General features: G+C 35.7%; 1 protein-coding gene across 1 annotated transcript in view; it reads right to left on the reverse strand.

Annotated features, from left to right (window-relative positions):
* The window catches only part of ds (dachsous cadherin-related 1), a 363,453-nt gene that overhangs the window by 23,288 nt on the left and 320,017 nt on the right, over positions 1-20,148 (reverse strand). The window contains exons 3-4 of the mRNA XM_073082577.1: positions 9,547-9,724; positions 7,410-7,883 (exon numbers count right to left, since the gene is read on the reverse strand). Of these exons, the coding sequence (XP_072938678.1) occupies positions 7,410-7,883; positions 9,547-9,724 (652 nt within the window). The remainder of the gene's footprint in view (positions 1-7,409; positions 7,884-9,546; positions 9,725-20,148) is intronic.

Here is a 20,148-nt window from a genome sequence, read left to right on the forward strand (position 1 = left end):
AAACAGAAATATAAACTCATAATTTAGATATCTGTCTGGCCGAGGAACGAACCCGGGACCCTCTACACGTCAGATTGGCATGGTGACCGCTCCGTCACGCGAATTGTCCAAAACTGACTAACAAAACAATTACATACAGATTTGTTTTTACTGTTCCAAAAACTTTTACTGTTTTGAAGTCTGTTAATGAGTATTAAAAAGTTTAGTCGAAAAGCTTTTAAACATTCGAACATAATTACTTAAATTTGGCTTGTAAATCTCAGACTTACACAAGCCGGTTTCAAATACAGACATTATTAATTTCGTAACACCTGTTTTCGATGTTTAGATAATATACTACATACTAGAGATAATAATTGCTCGTCTCGTCAATAAATTAATGTTGAAACACGTAATCAAGATGTATTATTAACAAATAACGAAATAAACGGTGTTCATGTTTAACATTTTATGCAATATGTTGACTCGAATTTACTATAGAAGTTCAAAAATGTAAAAATAAGAATTCTAATGGCAATAAATATAACGAAGCCCGTACAATCCCGCGGCGTGTAGATCATAAACTATCGTCAAAGTTAAGCAATAAGGGCGCGGTCGACAGTAGGATGGGTGGCCATTGGTGGCAAAATTTTTTGACCTTCCGTGCTTCGGAGGGTACGTTAGCCGACGGTCTTAGTCATTGGATAGCAGTCAGGCCTCAAACAGGGGCTAGGAAGGCCTTTTAATTGCAGGCCTTAATTAAGAGGTTTGAAGGTGGTAGAACCCTTTGTGGTTCGACTCCGGCGGCACCACCGCCACACCTATTTCTACCTAATAACAGCAGTGTTAGGGGCTGCTGTGTTCCGGTTTGAAGGGTGTGGTAAGGGAGATAGACTTTTCCGAGGCGTTCCAGCTTAGTCCTCAGGGGTAGCGGCGCATCTGTGGCCGACCTCAGGTAGGAATATCTAATCATATCTGGGGTTGATTACAGATGTCCATGGGCGGCAGTAGCCACTTACCATCAGGTGGACTGCATGCTCGTCTGCTACTCTCATATTATAAAAAAAAAAATATATACGACACAGGTCAGCTACTAATCCATACATCCTCCTTCCCCTATACACATTGTAACAGCGCAGTAATGCCCCAGGCCTCCCGCAGTGTCAAAGACCCATGCCCAGCAGTGGGCCATAAAACCTACATCCAAACAAATTTGTTGTGCCCCAGCGTTCAGTTAAAGCAATCACATTTGAAACACGTCTGTCCGGAGTCATTAAATTATATTTTTTTAATTAATGGATGCTTATCTTCAGGCAACTTGGCTATAAATCTGGTGGGGGCGTGCGTTTGAGCATTGAACTTAAATATTATGGTGCTCTTTCTAATTAAACCCAGGGCTGGCCTGTCCGCTGATCCCGCGGTCGCAAGCCACAAGCGAAACGATTATTTACTAAAATTTCTTCACTTATTCGTATTCGTCTCTGTGTGTGTCTTTGTGCTTGGGGCTGCAAGTGTAGAAAGCGTCTTTAAAAGTAATTATTTTTAAGGTATGAAGAATATTAATAGGTATTAAGTTAAGATTAAAACTACTTCGCAACAATCCGCTACAAATACCATTATAAAAGGCATGCATTTGGTTGACAGCGTCACTTAACGATTAACCGTCGTAAAGTCTACTTACCCTGATGGTGCTCCGTTTTGGAGCGAAACACGTGTTTGTGGTGGTATGTATGGTGGTGTATATTTTTAATTTTTTGCATCTGCACGCATCCTTAGTGGGAAGGTGGTACATACTGCATGGTTTAAAAATATATACCAACATACATATTTGTAGCGGATTGTTACGAAGTAATTTTAATCTTAACTTAATAGCATGGATTTCTGCAAAGTATCGCCTGATACAATTAACTATCTAATATTAATAGGATAATTTTACTATATTACTCGTACTTATGTAAGTGATTTTTTTATTTTTGTCAGTATACTTGTGGCAAGTACCTATAGTCCCAAATATTACTCGTGTCAAAAATAAATGATATAGATATACTCAAAACTATTCCACAAAGGTATCACAATGAAACTGATATAAGGTTTAATAAATAATTCTCTAATTGTTACTTATTTGCTATTTTATTTACTGGCATGAAACAAGACTCCTAGCACATATAAATGTTAAGTAGTGATGTTCTAGTTTACTTCAATGACAATAAAACCCACTCTACTACCGACAATAAGTATTTGCCTTGTTTAAATTGATACAGTTATTCGTTATTCGTGTCAAGTCACTACTGTAGAATCGGTATTCTTTGCTCAACTCGAGTTACAAACCAGTTGATCGATAAAGCGGGTTAAAACGGCACTTGTAGACATTTTCATATCTATATCCTGAGCGCGAACGCTTAATATTGAAAATATTTATATAGCTGATCGTTTATGCAGATTATAGTACAGTTGTTTGGAAAAGTGTAATCAATTATACTAGTGTAGCTACTTTATTTCGCGATTATCGATATTTGTATCAACGATATGTAAGTATATTTTATGGAAACGGTTTTTTGCAGACTTTATTATCTAATACACCGCAAGGAAATGATAAGTGAAGTAGTATTTTACACTGATTACTTAGGGATGTTTAAGTACTAGCTAGTAGACGAATATTTACGCAAATAAGTGGATATAAGTGCCTGTACCAGATTTCAACATGAACGTCGTTTTATATGCATATTCATCATATTGTCTGCAAAATAAAAAATATTTTTAACTGATTTTATGTTATAGCGTTTCTGGGTTTCACGCTTAGACGACATGAAAACATCGCTACATTTTGTTCCTTTTTGATTTTTTTACGAAAAAAAGCGATGTACGCAGAGTACATTAAAAAATACGAGCTCTAAAGTTTTTAAGTCCCACTTCGTTCGCAAAGGACTTGATTGGAGGAAATAGGAATGCAAGTAATAAAATTTCAAACATATATATTAAATATTAAAAAAATACCAAATCGCTACTTCGTTTTCATAAGCGTTTCCATTGCACCACACGCAAAGAATACAATGTGGGATAATTTTTAAACGATATCTTCTCAATCTACAGATTTGATTTGCAATATTGCTCCCTTTGATATGGGGTTAATTACAATAAAATTTATTAATATCGTATGCCACACAGATTTAAAACTTTTATTGATGTAGAATTGAGCTTCCTTATAAGTACAAGAGATGTTTATGTATAAAAGTTGTTTATGAGTAAAAATATCACCTTATTCATTCAGTTGGATGACCAAGTGTCTTCCAATTGAGGATCTTAAACATATGATACTCGTATTGTCTCACGATTATTTTCGTATTTAACAGTTATATAGCGTACGTATACTCATATGTCATAATGTACTTTTAAAAAGAGAATCTGATCTTAAGTGGACACAGCCATCCGGAAATCCGTCCTCAGAAGTTTTAATGCAATTGTGATCGGCTTCAATTAGAACCTGCGCTGTTTAAAGGTGGTTACAGAGTTACAAGAGATCGACTGCAAAGTCCTTTTCTACTCAACAAAGCATACTTAATGCAAATGCAATACTTATACACAATAGTATTACAATATCGAAATATATAAACAAAATATGTTTTAACTTCTTCCTCAGCAAGATAAAGCCAAAAAAACTTATAAAGTAAAATAACAATTATTTGTGCAAAAGCATTCATTATTTATTGGTTATTTAATGAAATCCGATATGAAAAGCCTTCAACAATTGTGGTAAAGTCGTTTCAATTACTTTAAAATATCAACGGTACCCGATCGTGATTACAATGTGATTTGCTGAGGTAAAGCACTTGTTACATCGCTGAAGAGTAACGAGTAACGAGCCAAAAGAGAGTTGTTTGTATATTGACTGATTTACAAAAGTCAGCGACGTAGGATGTAAGTTGGAGGGATGACCGTTTCTGGCTACATTCATCGGCGTAGATTCATTGAGCAGATTGGATAGAAGTCTGGCATAAAAAGAGTTGCAGCCAAAGGATAAACAAAGTCTTAAGGTTTATTTTGAAACTACTTGCGTTACTTACTTACTTTGCGTTTCAAAGTAAGTGCCTCGGCCGTTTTAATTAGATCAATAAAATAAATAAATAATAAATAATGCTTTCCTTTGATAATTTTAGTGGTACTTTCCAAAAGTTTTATGGGGATATGATAAAATAACTAATAATAACTCTATACTAACAAATTCTGCAGTTTTTTATTTTGCTTCATTTCTGTCGCTTGATATTTTTATCGCTAATGGTTTGTAGTACAACACATGCTTTAAGATAGGGCATTTACAAACTTATCACTTGACTCGGAGCGAATTCAAAGAGTAAATGACTAAAACCCGTGACTTTTAGCCTTCTGCGACAGATCGGAATCGATTTCAAGGACCGACTTACGTATTGTTAGCGATTGGATTTATTTCCAACTAAACAGAATCCTGTCACATTTGTAAATGTTTTGTATGAATAAATATATTTTATAGTAAACATGAAGTAATAATTCTATTATTGGGAGGAAGGTATACATATACAAACCGTTTATAGCTTAATATTTAGAAATGAGGTATTTTTCTTGTTAACGAACTAATCTAGACTTATTTCTGTTATTACAACAAAAGTGTGTGCAGTCTTTCAAATGGTAAGTGGCTTCCGCCGCCCATGGACATCTGTAATCAATCCCAGATAGGACTACATTCCTACCCTGAAGACTAAGCTGGACCGCCTCGGAAAAGTGTCTCCCTTACCACACCCCTTAAGCTAGAACACGTGTATTGTTAGGCAGAAATAGGTGCGGTGGTGCCGCCGGTATCGAACCGCAAAGGTTCTACTTCTGTTAAACTTCTGTTACCTATACACTCCTATTATAATTATTGTATGTGAAAGAAACAATCTAAAAACGAAAGCGATCATTCCCAATCCCGCCAGTCAGTACCAAGTCCCCACGTTTATCCTGTACCGAGGCTGCTCAGTAAATCACTGAACGCGGGCCGCTACGCTACGTGCACTTGTCTATGGGAATTCCGCTCCGAGTTAAGCCCGGTTCACACTTGGCATATTTATATTCCTTTTTCAAATTATTGGTGTGGCACGTTAGGGTGCATCGGAGTGCATTTTCCGACAATTACATTTCAGAAAATATTGAATTGACATAGTTGAAGTTATTTTTAAAGAAAATCTTATCATCATGACATTTCCAGTGGAAGTTTATAACAGAGAATGTTTGTTAATATAATTAATTAAATTATATAATATGGCTAAACTCCTTAGTTACTTGACTTGATAGGGACTTGAGAACACACTGCCATCAAGTGATAACTTGACAGACTTTTATTTTTTATGAAAAAAAGTAGAGCATTTATCAGGATAAAATTAACAGGATTTATGGGGTCATTTCCGCCCATTTGTACTAATCAACTATATAGATCAGGACTACTTAAACTCAATCTTATACTGCTACTTCGTGAAATTCACGTGACAGTTTCAAAATACAGCAGCTTATCTTAAAAGATCCAATCATATTTGGAAGTGATTACAAATTTTCATAATCAATGACATATGGTACTATTTTATTAACGTTTCTATACCCTCCAGTGACGTAGCATAAATAAAGGGCACAATGGAAACGAGCCCTCACTATTGTTGCGACTGCCTTGTGATTCATAGATCGCGTCGTTGCGTGTAGGGCCGGTCTACGCCCTTTGTACATGTTCTGACCTTAATCTTGTCCATAGTTTCTACATCATGATTTGGGATATTTGCTGTTACTTCAATGTTGAAGATGGAATCTGTGGCTGATAATGGCAAATTGGCAAAGAGGTTTTTTTACTTCCTTCAACGATGGTCCAATGTTGAATTTATATAACTGTTCTGTAAACTTCTTTCTATTTATTATTTTCTAATCAACAATTGCCTTAAAGATGTATCTTTTCTAGCGATAGGACCGTCCTTAACATAGTGTTAAAATAGAGAATCTTTCATACAAACATGAAACGCGTTATGTTCCAAATTAATATTCTGATTAGCAAAACTATTCTAAGGGTGAAAAGTGCCCTTGCATCGACTGATGCCCATTCACTCTCAGAAAAGATTATCAACCGCGTTTTTGTTTCAAACATTCCTTATCTAAGTGATACCCAGTTAACACCACTGGAGGGCAATTTCAATACAAAGCTACCAAGATTAGAAAGTCAAGAAGAGTATAAAGAGGTGGAAGCAAACGACGGTTGCTCATCACGCGCTCGTGATAGTGGCCTCAGACAATGGGCGATTATGTGCTTGTGCATAGATATCTGCTCTTTAGAGGCCCAGTGTGAAGTACAGGAGGTAGCGGTGGCGATAGGAGGTAGCGATAAAGCAGACGAGACGAGTTCTCGTACAATTTTGGGTTTAAAAGAACTTAATAATACTTAGGAAGTCAAAATGAATCAAAATAGATTTATTGTTGTAATAATTGAGGTGATCAGATAGCGTTTAGTATATTTTAATGATGATACAATGAAGAAAATGTATTAATTAGTAATTATATAAATAAGATAATATAATATTTCAAATGTGATACTTACGTAAATTGTAACTTATTGAAGAGAGGATAACTTGTGAAAAATTCACATACTCATCATCAAAATAAGCGACAAATACAACACTATGAGAGACGTTATCAGAGGCATTTAATGGCACTATTTTGTGATAAAATTCCATTTACACATTGCTCAGCCTGTTAGCGTACAAAGTACGTGCAGATGTTTTGGCTAGCAACAATGACAAATTGATTCCCATGGCAAAGCTTCTTCACTTCGATTTCTTGGCTTGAATCCAATCCAATTATATTGAATTTTACAATTTTTGACTTGATGATATCACGCATATTATTTTATCGGTATTCTACGTCTATGTTTTTTCGATTGACTATTTTAATTTCTCTATTGGTAAAATAACTACTTAGTATGCATACAATACTTATATATTAGCATTTTTTTTTTATTATTTCACACCTCTAAAACCGAACCGCTATCAGCGTTTACTTTAAAACAGTACCGAAGTGGCACGATTTCAATAAATTTGTTAAAGCAAAATGAAGCTATAAGGTAACTCGTTGCACCGGTAGTCCTTGGTATTCCAACATTAATATTTACTCTGTCTCTAAGTGATTTTCTTTGTATGTAATCTCAAACGTCTGTTTGTTTGTCCGTACTGCTTTCTATTCGGTGAACGTTATTGTCGGGGCTGCTAGTAAAGCGGTTTTAATGGAGTATTTTGTCTTGTATAGCTATTACACTATCTTCTTGAAACTACCTCTTTAAATAAATAGATTGGGAACGGTATGCAAATGACATTTATCTATTAAAGTATTTTCTATCAAATTTTATAATGCCCATTACTAAATAAAATATAATGATATAAAAGACTTACCTCTATCTCCAGCAGTAGCCTTCAAGTTGCCAACGATGGTACCACTTCGGACGTCTTCTCGCACGCGAAAATTATATCTTGGCTTGTCGAACAGTGCAGACCCAACGCCAGCAGGGATCACATTAACATGGACAGTAGCTCCTTGGGGTGCGGTGAGTCCTCCACCATCCGTGGCTGATATTTCCAAGTCAAACTTTCCATTAGCTTGGATTAACGCTGGCTTCGTAACAAAAATCTCGCCAGTGCTTCTGTCTATCCTGAATACGTCATTATCGTTCCCATTAACAATCCTGTACGTAACAGTTCCGAATCTACCAGAATCAGCGTCGGTTGCAGAGACGGCAACGATTGGTTCAGTCGAGGATATCCTCCCCTCCTTCAAAGACACATTGTAATCTTTAACAGTGAATGCGGGAACGTTGTCGTTGATATCGAGAAGTTGGATCTTCACCATGGCGGTCGTTGACAGGCCCCCTGCGAATAAATAAATAATTGGTCTCGTGATTGTTTGTATTGTTGTAATGCTATGTTTAATTGACAGCCGCTTGATTTATGCGGATGTCATCGAGTTTTCGATGTTCAAGTCCGAAGATAATAAAATGACGACTACGACTGGATTTAATTGTGGCGCAATATTTCAGTACAGGATATTTTTACTAAAACTTGTATTATGTTTAAAGAGCATATTATTCTTAAGAAGAGATTAGTATACAATGTTGCAGTACAAAACGAGGAAATGCACGAACCATGTGTTCTCACTAGGATGTTACTGTCGGTTGAGATTTACTGTTACTATTGAACTATTTAAATGTCTTCATACAATATATTGTTGAATAATCTCTGTCTATATTACATTACTATATCGACTACTAACATCTTCATCATACTTAAACAATGTAAGATTAATCAAAAATTCTCCAACGTCTAAATAACTCAATTTGTTTTAAATCAAGAAGATTTAGCTGGTCCGCTATAAACAATCCTGTTTGACTATCGAAAGCCGAAATTACTACCGAAATTCCCTTTTCCAGTCGCCGCTTGGTCGCAGATTGGTCGAAATAAAAACGCGAAGTAATAGTTGGTCGCTTCTCGGCACATAAATCAATTGGGGCTTGCAGAGACAACGGCGACGGACACTTTTGGAATTTATTCGCGAGCGTCGCTGGTGCTTTATTTCGAGCTGATTCCGTATATTCGTATACTTATATGGTTATATTGTGCGTTTACGCCACCTGTCAACGTTGAACTTATTGCCTTTCGATAAATGTTAGGGACGTTTTTTATTTTATGCGGTAATTGCGCTCTACAATGTGCTGGTAATAAAGCTTTAATGATGCATGGTCGGTATCTGCTGTCCGCGTCCCTCACTCGACATGCTTCGTAATGAGTTATTATTTTGTACTTCGTTATCCATAGCCACGTTATCTGTGTTTTGTTTGCTTATTTCTTTAGTAATCCTTGCTCTTACTGCTTCTATGATGTATTAATTTATATGATAGTCGTGGTTTTACTCTGACAATGTGTAAACAGATAATATTTCTTTACAAAATAATTTATAAATGTAGCTATAACAATATAATAGTATAGTTTACTATTTAATTTTTTTATAAACAGTAAACTATACTATTAATAATATTGAACGGTGTCCCCGTTTATAAGCCATAAACGAATAATGTATAAATGGATAAAGAAGTACAAAACATGAAAAACAAAAGCGACAATATTACTTTAATTAAGTATTTATTTATCCCTTATTTTACCACTAGCCCTACTATTCAACAGCAATATTGATGATGACTAGGACTAGGCAAAAAAGGATGAATGAAACGCCGTATGATTCGGATACACTAATAAAGTTTACCAAACACATTGTTAATATCGACTCTGATTTAAAACTTTTGGAGCATGGCCGCTCCCCAGGTATACTCCCCTACTATTTTAGGGAATATTCTAAATATCCCCAAGCAACGAAGAGCAAATCAAGTAGGACCATCTACTAACGATTATATAAGAGAAATCATCAACTAACTAAAGATAACATAATACAGGAGCTTCATACACTATCAGTAGAGCTAAAGACTAAATAGAACAGGAAAACACCATCCACTTAAAAATAATAGAAAGGCAGTGTAAATACCTCTATCAGTAGCGATGACAGGAAACTCGAAGTCAGCATAAGCTTCATGGTCCAAGGGTGCCGACACGCAGAGCTCACCAGAGTCGGGTTTGACGGAGAACTGGGGCTTGGCGAGACCATCCCCCAGGGTGTAGTTGACGATGGCGTTCACCCCGCAGTCTGGGTCTATCGCTGACATCTGTGAAAAGGAAAAAGGAATAAGATTTTTGATATACATGAAAATTTACAAAACATAAAACGATGGTATCTAAAATGAAGGCAAGAAAAATGTCAAGAATACTGGCAGACAATTTATAATCTTTGAGATTTAAAATGATTATAATATGAGTAATGTTCGCCATTTATAAATACGTTAATTAGCGTAAAGATTGCCGAGTGATAAGAATGAGTGAAGCTCATTGCAATTTCTTAGATCTTAGGGTTTACTTAGCACATAAGTAAACTCTGCTCTATAAGCAAAGCTCTATAAGTTACCGAAAAAGGTAAAACACAATTGGCAACTTTGTATTAATTTTTCGCTTATATATTACATAATGTAGAAGCATCTCGATTTCTATAGATCGAGAGAGTGTCATCGTTATTGTGATTACAGCCTTTAATGAGACAAATTATACACTAAAATGGTCAAGACTAAATAATAAATGTCTTACTTTGAATATTTCAGCAACTACAAACAATATTACTACTATATCAGATTGTCGGCACGGTCATTTGCAAACTATACGGTACTATGCAAAACATAAACACAACATTTTTCAAACTAAACAGAAAAACTATTAATTTAAAATTTCCCAAGGTTAGCAAACATATATCTAGGCAGAAGATAAACATCATAAATAATTAGGGGTATTTGATTCTACTAGAATTGATTGGCCCTATGTGAGGTCCTTGTTGTTATGACGGCCAATGAATAGGATTTCACTAGACGATGGAATGTTGTGCGTCCTGACTTAGCCATCAATCTCACCGCGAGCGAAGAGATAAGCTAATCTCTTCAAGTATCTTAAATGAAATGAATAGTGTTTAAGGTTTAGAAATATGTTAAACTGGAGTACTCATGGCTTTGAAACTAAAATATGAAGATTTAATTTCTAGTCTATTGTCCCTTGAAAATCCTAATTCATGAATAGTCTCTTTTTAGGATGATAAATTGTCCTTGCAATCCACTGGATGAATGGAGTCCACCTATCAAAAACTGTAATCCATTTCCAATAGCATTAGAATCCTTTTAGAGTCCGCTTGCAACCCCCGAGGACTTCTTCCAAACGAATAATGTACCTATGATTTTTTGACTCTCTTAGGTACACCCCACAAAGTCATACACTGGAGTTAAACCACGAAGGGTTATTTGGAAGAAGAATCCTTAATTAACCTATTTACCATGTTTATTAAAGAATACAGTTTGTAATACACTTCATTTTGTCAATTCAGTTTTAAAATATATTCCAATCGGATAGTATAAGACAAATCTGACATTTGTAAGTGAACCATAATCGCTTAAAATATATTTTATTTCGTAAGCAAACTAAAAACTATTAGAATGAGAAAATACTCCCTTTAATAGTTGTTTAGTTACTCGCAGGGAGTGTAACGGGACCTTGTAGTACTGGTTGGCATTAACGGAAGCTCATGTAATAATTCATTGTGGAGCTAAATGAGGATGGTCATCAGCAACTGACGTGTGTTTTTGTTAAGCTTGTTTTACTACTTACTAGACAGAGATTTCTTTGAGGTATTCTGTATGGTTTATGCTCTATTTTTATTAAATTGAAATAGCGAGGTATGCTATCTAATTGTGAGTCACTGTTGAATGTGGAGTGATGTAATATATTTAACTTTACTAAGGTGAAATGAATACGGTTCGATCGGGAAAGTATCATTGCCACACTTATTTCTAGCTTAAAACAATTATTTCGTTTCGATGGAAGGGTGCGAATGCAAGATGTCTTATATACGAGGCTCATCTTAGTCTTCAGTACTGGTGATCTATTTCAAATGGAAGTTTTGTTTTATACGGTGTTGGTGACATATGTCCATGGGTGGCAGTGACTACTGACCATCAGGTGGACTGCATGCTCGTTTGCTACTTTAGTCTTATGAAAATATCTGATGTCCCATATACAAGTCGAACAAGGATGTGTTTGTGCCCCTCAGGACTAATTAGGACAAAATACTGCGATTAATATTACTATTACAAAACAGGAATAGATGTAGCGGTGGTATCTTTACAGTGGTTATATCATTAAAGTATATATCCTTCATTAACACTTAAAATTTAACAAAAGCCGCGAAAAATCTGCAGTTTTATTGTATTCTACATCGGAATTTAAAGGCAATAATCATCATTCATCATTTGAATATCAGGTTAGCGGAGATCAACTTGATTTACGATATACGAATCATTCCACTAAAGAACCGTTTCAAGGATCCAAATTGCGATTTGATCGAGTGATTAATTTCTCGACATCATAAAGTAATGAAGACTTGCGATTTCGCGTTAGTCGTGCCTCCAATCTGAATCCGAAATGCGTTTCGATCGAAAAGAGAACAAATTGGTCGGGAGGTGCTAAGTGGTCGAAAAAAAAGGAGAACTCACCAACATTGTCCATAATTAGCTCGGAATCATCTTTTTCTTTTATCACTGTACAGTCGGCGACACAAGGCTGTCAGCGTTCGGGTAATTTCACACTTACTTGGTCGGAATTCGGTATGTAATCGTGTGTGGAGATTTGACAGTCGTGTAACCGGAGTCGCTGTTTGTACGTGACAACGCGCCCTGATTAATTGCGTTGGCTGTAGCGAAGATAAATGGTTGCTTGCAAATACTTTTAGAGCCCTTATTACGGTACATTAAGGCCGAGGATTCGAGCCTATGATAATATTAGTCATTTCATTAAAGCTGTTGTCTTCATCCGTATGAATTACAAAGTTCTTTCAAGTGCATTGAAATCACTTCCTTCTAAGACGTCCGCTATCTTAATTATAAGAAAATATTGCACTCATAACCCTAAGTATTTCTTATCATGGGTACTATGGTCTCAGAAAATAGTCCAAACTGAAAAGACCCATTACAATAACATCTACATCAAAAATCTACGTTCACCAATGCCCGTTTTCAGTAATGAATCTATCTATTTGGCCCACAAAAGATTGTCTACGAAACACTCTTGAGGACTAAGATAGAAGGCCTCGGAAAAGTACGTCTCCCTTACCAGGACATAGCAGCGCATAACACTGCTATCATTAGACAGAAATAACTTTGTTGGTGGTGCCACCGGAGTTGAACCATAACGAGTCTAATTTTCATAATCTTTTTTTTTTACTACTGGACTGGGGACTAAGCTGGAACGCCTCTGAAAAGTATGTCTCCCTTACCACACCCTTCAACACGGAACACGGCAGCGCCTAACACTGCTGTTATTAGGTAGAAATAGGTGTGGCGGTGGTGCCGCCGGAGTCGAACCACAAAGGGTTCTACCATCTTCAAATTCTTGCTTATATAGCAATAATATAAGCAATCTTGCTTTAACGAAGAAAAACATCATGAGAAACGTCTGAGAGTTATTTAAAAAAGATTCCAATTGGTATAATATATTCCTTTGGTCTGAATAACGAAAGCACTTACTATAGTGTTTATTGAAACAATGGCCGAATCGAGCCTTTTATTATTATTGGTTTGAACGTCTGATGGATGCCTTCATGGTACATTGTTGCATGTAAAACCTTCCACAGCACAATGGTATAGTTAAAGTTCAAAAAATTATCAGCTTTATTGGAAGACAAAATGGTGCTTTTTACAAGATTAACTTACTATGTATGGGTCTTGCAACAGACATTTTAAGTACCTTAAACGATTGAGCTGTAAGTTTGGATAGTATGTAATTTTGAAAGTTAACGGCCTAAGGTTTGACGGAGGTACCATCGTCACACCTATTTATAGCGTGAAGTGGTGGAATTTTGGTGGAAGGGTATAAATTCGACTTACATATGAGACAACCATCTTCCTTGGGAATGGCAACGCATCTGTGATGGGCTATAGGTAGATCCACCGTTATATATGTACAAATATATCACGTTGATCCTACCCTCATTTGCTTCAATTTAATAAAAATAATAATCTTATGCAAGGCAAACCAGAATCACTATACTTCATAATATTTTAAAACAAAGTAATGATGCACATTTAATTATAAACCTACCTAAGAGCAATAGCATTTGCAAAAGTAATCTCATACAAGGAAAAGTAGAATCACTAGGCTAATATTTTAAAACAAAATAATGATGCACTATTTGTTATATACCTACCCAAGAGAAAAAGCATTTGCAAAAGAAGTGTGGGCAGGCATTTCATTAACACATAATGCGCTTTAAAAAATTAATTAGCAATTCTCCTCTTTGTGTTTGGCTCGATGTACGATGACAGACTAGACCGGTAGGTAGGTGAACTTACAACGAGTTATGACTGACTTATACATATGCAATTAAAACTTACCTACGAAAAATACAAAAACATCCCAACTACTTAAAAACTCGGCCACTCGATCGAGGGGTCTGACCTCTGATTTTTCAAAATTACGTGCGTATTAGGAATAAATTATGACTTGCATAAACGGTGAAGGGAAACATAGTGACCAAACCTGCATACCTGAAAGATTTACACAAAAAATCTCAAAGGTATGTAAAATCTACTAATATGCAATTGGCCAGCGTGGTGGATATGGCCTAATCCTTCTCATTCTGAGAGGAGACCCGTGCCCAGCAGTGAGACAATAATGGGTTGATGATGATGATGATGAACGACACCACATGTGTTACAATCTGTTATTCAGTTTAGGGTGTAGGGCCGTAGTAACGAATTAAACATTGGTACATACGTTCTAATACATTACCCTCCTCAATCAATCAAAAATAGATCAGATGAGAAATAAATCTTGGAAATTATGCAGAAATACTTTAAGTAGTATCATTACTACAAACTTAACACGTTTAACAAGTTAAGAATTGACAAACAAAAGTTATTTAACCCATTAGATACCTACTCAACAAGCCCGATACATCCAACATTGTAGGCGTAGTCGACCATTTGAGTCAAATAAACTAGAACTCAACATCGGTAACAATAAAAATAACATTTTCAATAAACCGAATGAAACAATAAATCGTGTACACCGCGAGCCATGATAACTCAACTGTATCGAACATTTCGAAATATGACACGGGAAGATAGTGGCGAAACAGTCGGCACCGAGATTGATACTAAAGTGCTTAAGTTGTTTATATTTAAATTTTCAACCGAGTTGACACAGGTTATTATCGGCTACCTCAGTATAGAGATAAGAGTGGCCACTATGAGATTTATTACACACTCTCGTTAACACACAGTGTTTAAAACGTTTTTGTGAGTGTTACTCTGACTGTCTCACACGTCTCAATTAGGAACTTTAATGCGGCTGCTAATATTTTTTTCGCCTGCGACGCTTTGAAGATAAAAATCGCCGTTGACGACGGCTTCAATGAAGTTTTTAAAGCAGCCACAGGTACAGCGGTGCCATACATCAGAGTTGTAATGTCGTTAAAGTAAAGTAATAGCCTAATTCGCCCGCAGACGTGTTAGTTTTTCTTTGCGATTAAACAAGCGTAGTTAGAGCAGAAATTTTAATAGTATCGTTACTTCTATAAATTGCGCCTATAACGAATGTCACGCTGATAAAAAGGCACTCCGATACATGCTTTTATTAATCTTCTTAAGAACATAGCGTTCGCACGTTGATTTTATCATTTAAATTTGCATAATTAAAGCTTTGCGAAATGCAATTTTCTCTAGCGTTTTGATATCCCAATACATTTTATAGAAAACGATAGTATCTAGCAAGAAAAAATAGTACACGTATACTTGTCCGCAAGTGTTCGCAGCGTCAAATTCAAGTTATTTAAATTCAAGGGACGCATTCAAGTAACTTCGCTCTCATCTAAATAAAGCGTACAGCTGCCTTGTTTACTCGATGCAAAAACGTATAAATAAATGATTTGTAACAAAAATAATAAAGATTCCTACTCAGTTCGGCCGTTGCTAAAGGACATTGTAATTCAGCCTGATTGGCACACAATAATGGAATCAAACATAAGCCATTTAAAAATTGTCCGCGTTAAAAGGAAAAAGGTAGGCGACAGTGGTATAAGGAGAAAATAAAGTGAACAGGGACAATACCAGGCCCCGATTCAGAAGGATTTGTAGTTCCATTAGTTGAACAGTTCGGAGATGTGAGTGCGCGATTCCGACCTGTAGCATCTAGAAAATAAAGATGAGAATAGAAAGCAATAGTTGAAGGAATAATTAAAAAATGCAACGGAATTGTGACCTGCATTCCGGGGCTATCACTGCTTTTATAAATTGGTTTAAATTGGTGCTACTGTAATAAAATTTCCGAGAAAAGGTTTTCGGTTTAGAAGTTATTGCGTTTCGTTCTGATTGAGTGTAATCGTTATGAACAGCAATTATGAGCTTGAGAAAAACTTACTAATAAGGTCGGATCGTTGTAAACGGAGACATTAAAATCGATTGATACAAGTGCAATGTTATCGAACATATTTTTCATTACAGCCGAGGAGTTTAAACATTATAAAACATTATAAAGATTACAATTTATTGTAAAAATAATATAACTGAAATGTTTTAAAACGGGAGGTCTACTTAGTTGTACTTAGCACAGAAAAAACTGAAAACACTAATTTTTTTTAAGACAATTTAATGATATTGTTTGAGAAAAATATTGAAAATTCTAATAAATCTTTATTTAACACATGTAGGTACAGTACTATCCGAAATAAATTCGACGAGCCTAAATACGACATTTATATTACTATTTGACGCCTTACTTACCAGCACATGATTAGGTATAGTTAAGTATGGTATAATCGATTGACTGAAAGTAGTTCAAAAAATAATTGCAAAATTAAGTTACTTTTATTGCAAATTTGATCCACATATCCCAATATGGTAAGTTAATAAACCTTGCAAATACTTACATGGTATGTAGGTATAAGACATAATATAGGAAGCCGTCATATTTGTATCACTTGGCCCCAGCAAACTCATAGTCACATAGACCTGATTGAGTAGGCTACAAAAAGTAACAAGCTCAATATGTTTCCTTTGAAGGCTCAGGAGACAGCCTGTCAGGTGGACGGAATGTCTCCACCTTCGTTAAGCACATAATGATAGTTTCTTAAATTGAGGCACTTGTTAATTTTTTTTGCTACGCCGATCGGCATAGAAATGACCATAGAGCTCGCGTGTAGTAGAAATGACGTTAAGATCTAGGAAACTTACGAGCTTCAAAATAAATCATACGGTATCGACTTAGATTTTCACATTGAAAAGCTGTAAAAGTTTTTGAAACGATAGAATGAAATTATAGTTAGCATTACAATTTTATATTTTATGATCGTCACGTAAGTTTCTTGTATGTCTGTCCATTTATGTACTTCAGCTTCAGAACTATTAAACTAAGTTATGTGTTTTTAGAATAGAATTTTAGTATCTAGATATTACTATAACAAAATTATATTAATTACTAGAGAATTACCACTAGCAATTTTAGTTCAAGTCGGAAGAAAATTACAATTACACGTTTGTAAATAAATTGTGTTAACATATCATGTTCGTATCTTAGTAAATATAGTCAATTTCGTTCTTCACGATGACTATCTATATTTCGCGACAATGCAATAGAGATAAATATTGTTTAGAGCATGTCTATCCCTTCTTTAATCTATGGGACCTAAACCTGTATGAAACATTTTGATTCCGCGTTTACATTGATGTCTTTGCTAAGCTCCTTAGCGCTTGCTACACTTTGTAGCGAACGTGTTGAGTTTGTAATCACGATAGAATTTTAATTGTTTGATCTTGTTTTTATTGAGCTATTGTTTTTTAACGTTTAATAAGCTGGTATGACCACTAGCGTAGTGCAGTTTGTCATGTAGGGTTCAGGGTTCGATGCCCTACCAGGCATTTCAAAAATGAAGGTGGTCGAACCCTTTGTGGTTCGACTCAGGCGGCACCACCGCCACACCTATTTCTGCCTCATAACAGCAGTGTTAAGCACTACTGTGTTCCGGTCTGAAGGGTGTGGTAAGGGTGACATACTTTTCTGAGGCGTACCACCTTAGTCCTCAGGGGTAGCAGCGCATCTGTGACTGACTTCAGGTTGGGGTATCTAATCATATCTGGGGTTGTTTACTGATGTCCATGGGCGGCAGGAGCTTACCATCAGGTGGACTGCATGCTCGTCTGCTACTCCCATATTATAAAAAAATAATATTGATTCTGACAATATTAACCAGTAACTCTATTTCCGCTAATTACACTTTAAACTCCATATAGAAGATTTCCTTGTGAGGGTCATAAACACATAAAGACAAATACGTAAACATGGAGGTCTGGGACCCAATAAAAGTCTCAGAATGTACACTCATAAAAATAATTCTTGGGTAATTTCTAAATACTACAGGCAAAACTGGCTTCAAAATGCGAATACTGGCATTGTCCAAAAAGGCACTACTTTGAACTATTGAAAGAACTTAAACGTAATTTACACCCATATCACTTTTTATGGAGTAAAAATAAATATATAATAAAAATAAAATTGCTTGTATGCACACAGATAGATCCACGGGTCAAAACTAGTCAATAAGATTCGTAACAGTAAAGAGTATTTAAATGCAGGTTTCATCGACTTTTAATTTATAGTCCAGTATTTAAAACGTCCATTGCAAATGATATATTGCGCTGCGAGTGTGAAAATATAGATAAAAGATAAATCTTAATCCATAAAGATACTCAACGGAATGAAATTTAAAACTTATTTTCAAAATCTCCGCTAGTACAATGAGATACCTCCGTATGAAGGTATACGTCTTTTTAGGGTTCCGTGGGTTATTTAAGAAATCCACTATACATCTTTATGTGGTAGAACTTTTTTTGCATGCTGTGGTCTACTTGAACTCTTTTACGCCGATAAAGATAATAAAGATGGAACAGATGCGGGTATGGAGTCAGTTAAGATGATAGAACCCTTTGTAGTCCGACTACGAAGGCAGCACGGCCATAAAAAAACATTTTTCATAGAAGTAGTGTCAAGCGCTGCGAACGCCAATGATAAGAGTAGCTAATCTACTAGAGCCATTTCTGCACACAATTCACGCGATGGTAATTGGTCACTGCCGCCCATGAACATCTGTAACCAGCACAATAGAGTAGGAGTTGTACCAGTACCCTTACCATGAGTTTTTACGTTTTGACAAATACGACTGTGTTGATATTTCTTTACGTATTTGCTCATACAATTTCCAATCAGCGCCCCTAGCGGATTGTATCAGAACTATAGTGTCTGTAACCTAACATTAAATGTCTAAATTGACAAAATGGCGCTTTATGTTTTGTCTCTTTTTTTTGCGAATATGTGAGGTAGACAGAAAGACTTGAGGACTTACTTATTGTTACGTTTACTCAGTCTACTAAAGCAAACGGAACAGAATATTGGATTTAGTAAACGTAACTTAAAATTGTGGGATGTTTTGAAAACTGGTACAGAAACATGGGAAGGGTACTGAAGCCGATCATAGATACATTACCTCTCCTAAAGACCAAGACGTCGCCTTGTGAGACAACCGGCACCCATAATCTTCTGAAATGCAAAAACTAGAAGTATAGCTGTGCGTCCAAAACGCAAGACCTGATTCACGCTAGAAATGTGGCGGTAGCCTTCACTGTCGATTAATATTAATTCTACCGCCAGTTACAAACAAAAATACACATACGGAACCCCGTATGGCATCCAGCTCGCACATGCCCGGTTTTTTAATTGACAATACACCTTCGCTGACCTTTTCTGTTCTCCTTTTGTGTCTTGATTGTACTGAGTTCGTTTTACTTATTTTTCAAGGGAACAATTATTTTTCAGACCCTTTATTTAAATAAGGATAGCTTTAAGCGTATTGTTTGCAGAAAGGAAGTTACAAGGCTTGGTAGTTGGTATTTTAACTTCTAGATGGTAAGTTTTATTTTGAAATTTAAGTTATTTTAGTAGATGAGGACAAATGTTGGATCTTTTTAAAGTGTTTGGATAGCGTAAGGAATTTTAAACAAATAAACAGGAAAATAAATAACTTTTGTATTTAAAGTCAGTGCGTAAGAATATATATCATAATAATATAAATAATAGATGTGAATTTAGATTTAGGTAAGTCCTAAATAACATTTTTAACAAAAATATTCTTACAGCCATCAACACTTATACAAAATGTTTTTACTAGATAATTTGGACACAATCGCAAAATACTCGTACATGTAAACTGCCTGGGTACTTTAAAAATGGTTTGGGGTACATAAAAACGTTATATAAAATATATTTTTAAAAATTGACATAGGTTAAGATAACCCATGAATCCTTATCACTCTGAAGGAGACTCGTGCCCAGCAGTGGGATATTAATGATACTCTCATATGAACTCATATTCTGCGTTTATTGACGAAATTCGTAAACGCCTTAAACACTGGGAACCCACACATTAAATTAAGAAAAAACACCGCTATACTTT

The sequence above is a fragment of the Epargyreus clarus genome, unplaced genomic scaffold, assembly GCF_041222505.1.
Source record: "Epargyreus clarus isolate Ecla_fem2 unplaced genomic scaffold, WU_Ecla_fem_2.2 ptg000018l, whole genome shotgun sequence".
NCBI classification, from domain to species: Eukaryota; Metazoa; Arthropoda; class Insecta; order Lepidoptera; family Hesperiidae; genus Epargyreus; species Epargyreus clarus.